General features: G+C 42.0%; 1 protein-coding gene across 1 annotated transcript in view; it reads right to left on the bottom strand.

Moving 5' to 3' along the window:
- KLHDC10 (kelch domain containing 10) overlaps positions 1 to 3,574 on the bottom strand; it is a gene marked incomplete at its 5' end in the record, with an annotated part of 67,835 nt that overhangs the window by 16,403 nt on the left and 47,858 nt on the right. The window contains one exon of the mRNA XM_011995867.1: positions 2,779 to 3,000. Coding sequence (XP_011851257.1) covers positions 2,779 to 3,000 — 222 coding nt within the window. The remainder of the gene's footprint in view (positions 1 to 2,778; positions 3,001 to 3,574) is intronic.

Raw genomic sequence — 3,574 nt, forward strand, 5'->3', positions numbered from 1 at the left:
CCTTGACCTCCGGGACTCAAGTGATCCTCCTGCCTCAGTTTCCCAAGTAGCTGGGACTACAGGTTTGTGCCACCACGCCTGGCTAACTTTTGTATTTTTTTGTGGAGATGGGGTTTTGCTATTGTTGGCCAGACTAGTCTTGAACTCCTGGGCTCGAGCAATCCACCCACATCGGCCTCCCAAAGTGCTGGGATTATAGGTGTGAGGCACCACACCTAGCCTTTATTTATTATTTGTTTGAGTCAGAGTCTTGCTGTGTTGCCTAACTGGAGTGCAGTGGCATGAACATGGCTCACTGCAGCCTTGAATTCCTGGGCTTAAGCGATCCTCCCACCTCAGATGTCCAGGTAGCTGGGACTCTATGTACAGGCCACTATGCCCAGCTAATTTTTTTTTTTTTTTTTAAGAGGCAGGGTCTTGCTACATTGCCCACGCTGGTCTTGAACTCCTGGCCTCAAGTGGTCCTCCCGCCTTGGCCTCCTAAATTGCTGGATTACAGGCCTGAGCCACCACGCCAGCACTTATCAGTGATCTTTGATGTTACTATTGTAACTGTTTTGAGGCGCCATGAACCACGCCCGTATAAGACAGTGAACTTAATCAATAAATGCTGTGAGAGTTTTGACTGCACCAATCAGCCATTCCCTCATCTTTTTCCCCTCTCCTCAGGCCTCCCTATTCCCTGAGACACAACAAGATTGAAATTAGGCCAGTGAATAACCTTACCTCTGAGTAATAAAGTGAAAAGAAGAGTCTACCGTATCTAACTTTAAATCAAAAGCTAGAATTGACTAAGCTTAGTGAGGAAGGCATGTGGAAAGCAAAGAGGCTGAAAGCTAGGCCTCTTGCACCCAACAGTTAGTGCCAAGTTGTGAATGCAAAGAAAAGCTCTTGATGGAAATTAAAAGTGCTACTCCAGTGAACCCACGAATGATAAGGAAGCAAAACAGCCTTATTGCTGATAGTGCAGAAAGTTTAAGTGGACAGACGATCAACTACAACATTCCCTTCAGGCAAAGCCTAATTCAGAGGAAGGCCCTGACTCTCTTCGACTCTATGAAGGTGGGGAGAGGTAAGGAAGCTGCAGAAGAAATGTTGGAAGCTAGCAGAGGTTAGTTCAAGAAGTTTAAGGAAAGAAGCCATCTCCAATACATAAAAGTACAAAGTGAAGCAGCAAGTGCTGATGTAGAAGCTGCAGCAAGTTATGCAAAAGATCCAGCTAAGTGGCTACACTAAACAACAGATTTTTAATTTTTTTATTTTTTATTTTTTTGAAACGGAGTCTCACCCTTATTGCCCAGGCTGGAGTGCAGTGGGGCGATCTTGGCTTATTGCAACCCCCACATTCCCGGGTTCAAGCGATTCTCCTGCCTCAGCCTCCCGAGTAGCTGGGATTACTGGCGCCTGCCACCATGCCCAGCTAATTTTTTTTTTTAAATATTTTTTATAGAGACAGGGTTTCACCATGTTGGCCAGGCTGGGTCTCAAACTCCTGACTTTGTGATCCACCCACCTCAGCCTCCCAAAGTACTGGGATTACAGGTGTGAGCCACCATGCCCGGTTTTTTTTTTTTTGAGACAGGGTCTTACTCTGTCACTCAGGCTGGAATGCAGTGGCATGAGCACAGCTTCTGCAGCCCAACCTCCTGGGCTCCAGCCATCCTCCCACCTCAGCCTCCCAAGTAGCTGGGAATACAGTCGTGCAGCACCACGCCTGGTTAATTTTTGTATTTTTTGTAGAGAAAAGGTCTCACTATGTTGCCCAAGCTGGTCTTCAACTCCTGGGCTCCAGTGATCCTCCTGCCTCAGCCTCCCAAAGTGCTGGGATTACAGGCATGAGTCACTGTGCTCAGTGAAAGTGGTTTCCTGAGATAGAATCTACTCCTAATGAAGATGCTGGGAACACTGCTGAAATGACAAATAAGGATTTAGAATATCACATAAACTTAGTCGATTAAGCAGTAGCAGGGTTTGAGAGGATTTGACTCCAATTTCGAAAGAAGTTCTACTCTGGGTAAAATGCTATCAAACAGCATTACATGCTACAGAGAAATCTTTTGTGAAAGGAAGAGCCAATTGATGCAGCAAACTTCTATGTTGTCTTAAGAAACTGCCACAGTCACCCCAGCCTTTAGCAACGACCACCCTGATAAGTCAGCTGCCTCCGACATCGAGACAAAACCCTCCACCAGCAAAAAGATTACAACTTGCCAAAGACTCAGTTGGTTGTTAGCACTTTTTAGCAATAAAGTATTTTTAATTAAGGTATGTACTTTTTGATATAATGCTATTGCACACTAAAGAGACTAGTGCATCGCGTTAACATAACTTTATATGCACTACGAAACCAAAAACGTTGTGTGACTCGCTTTATTGTGGTGGTTTGGCACTAAACCACGATATCTCTGTATCGTGGTATGCCTGTACTTTGCTTAATAGCTATTAACTGTCATTGTCCTAAGCCCCATTTGTTGACCTTCTACTACATTTTGCCTAACATATACGTGATACTTTATATTGAACCCTCTAGGATATTATTAATCCCATTTTACAAGTTAGGAAATTAAAGCTAAAACTCACCCGACAAGCTGAATTCAAACTCAGGACCCAAATAATTTAGAATCACCATGTTATGTTATTACCCCAGTAAAAAGCCTATCCACCAACAGGGCAAAATCACAATACGGTGTTATAAATTATTAACAAGGAATATGGGACATTGAACCTGGCTTCTCAGACATTTCATAAAGTCAGGAGTTACGAACTGCTTGCACTCACGTGACATAGATGCCAATTCCCGGGGCATGTAGCCATCTGTGCCCATCTGGTGCCATACTCCTGTAGCAAAATGATACCTCCAGAGTTCCCTGAAGAGAGGATAGTCTTCATTATCAGGCCCTCCCGATTCATCATAATCTGGGTTATAACCTCCAAACACATATAGGTTGGTATTATCTGCCACGCAACGATGTCCACTTCGTGCTGGTGGAGGTCTGTGGCCTAGGAGAGAAGAGGACAGTTTTCCACAGGTGTCCTACCAGTTTAAAAGCACAAACAAAATTAGGTAACAATCATTTTAGCCTTAAAAGGGGATCAGGAAAGATTTATAACATGAATATACTTCTTATTTGTTTAGATTTATAACATGGATATACCTCTTAATAACACTTCTTATTCACACATACTACTTAACATTTTAAGGAGCTAGTCTCTACTTCTATTTTTTATGACTACCTTCAGATTTTGATAACTGTAAAAAGCATGATAAATTCAAGAAAATGGCTGATAACTTGAAATTTTCAAGAAAAGAAGGAGGAAGGGTTTAATAATCCAAAAGCTAACAGGACAAATTTTCTAATTTCCTCAGAGGAGAAAAAAACACAGGCCAACTAAATTAAACTGTGAACATTAGAGAACTAAATAAATATAATCACGAATGTGAATGAGTCATGTATAAATAAAAATACACACACATAAAATCTATGATTTTTCCACAAGATATAATTATACACTTAAAATGAAAACTGGCTGTTAAGGAGTTACAGTAAAATTTTGACTTTAACATCCTGGATTT

This window comes from Mandrillus leucophaeus, unplaced genomic scaffold (genome assembly GCF_000951045.1).
Source record: "Mandrillus leucophaeus isolate KB7577 unplaced genomic scaffold, Mleu.le_1.0 Scaffold5, whole genome shotgun sequence".
NCBI classification, from domain to species: domain Eukaryota; kingdom Metazoa; phylum Chordata; class Mammalia; order Primates; family Cercopithecidae; genus Mandrillus; species Mandrillus leucophaeus.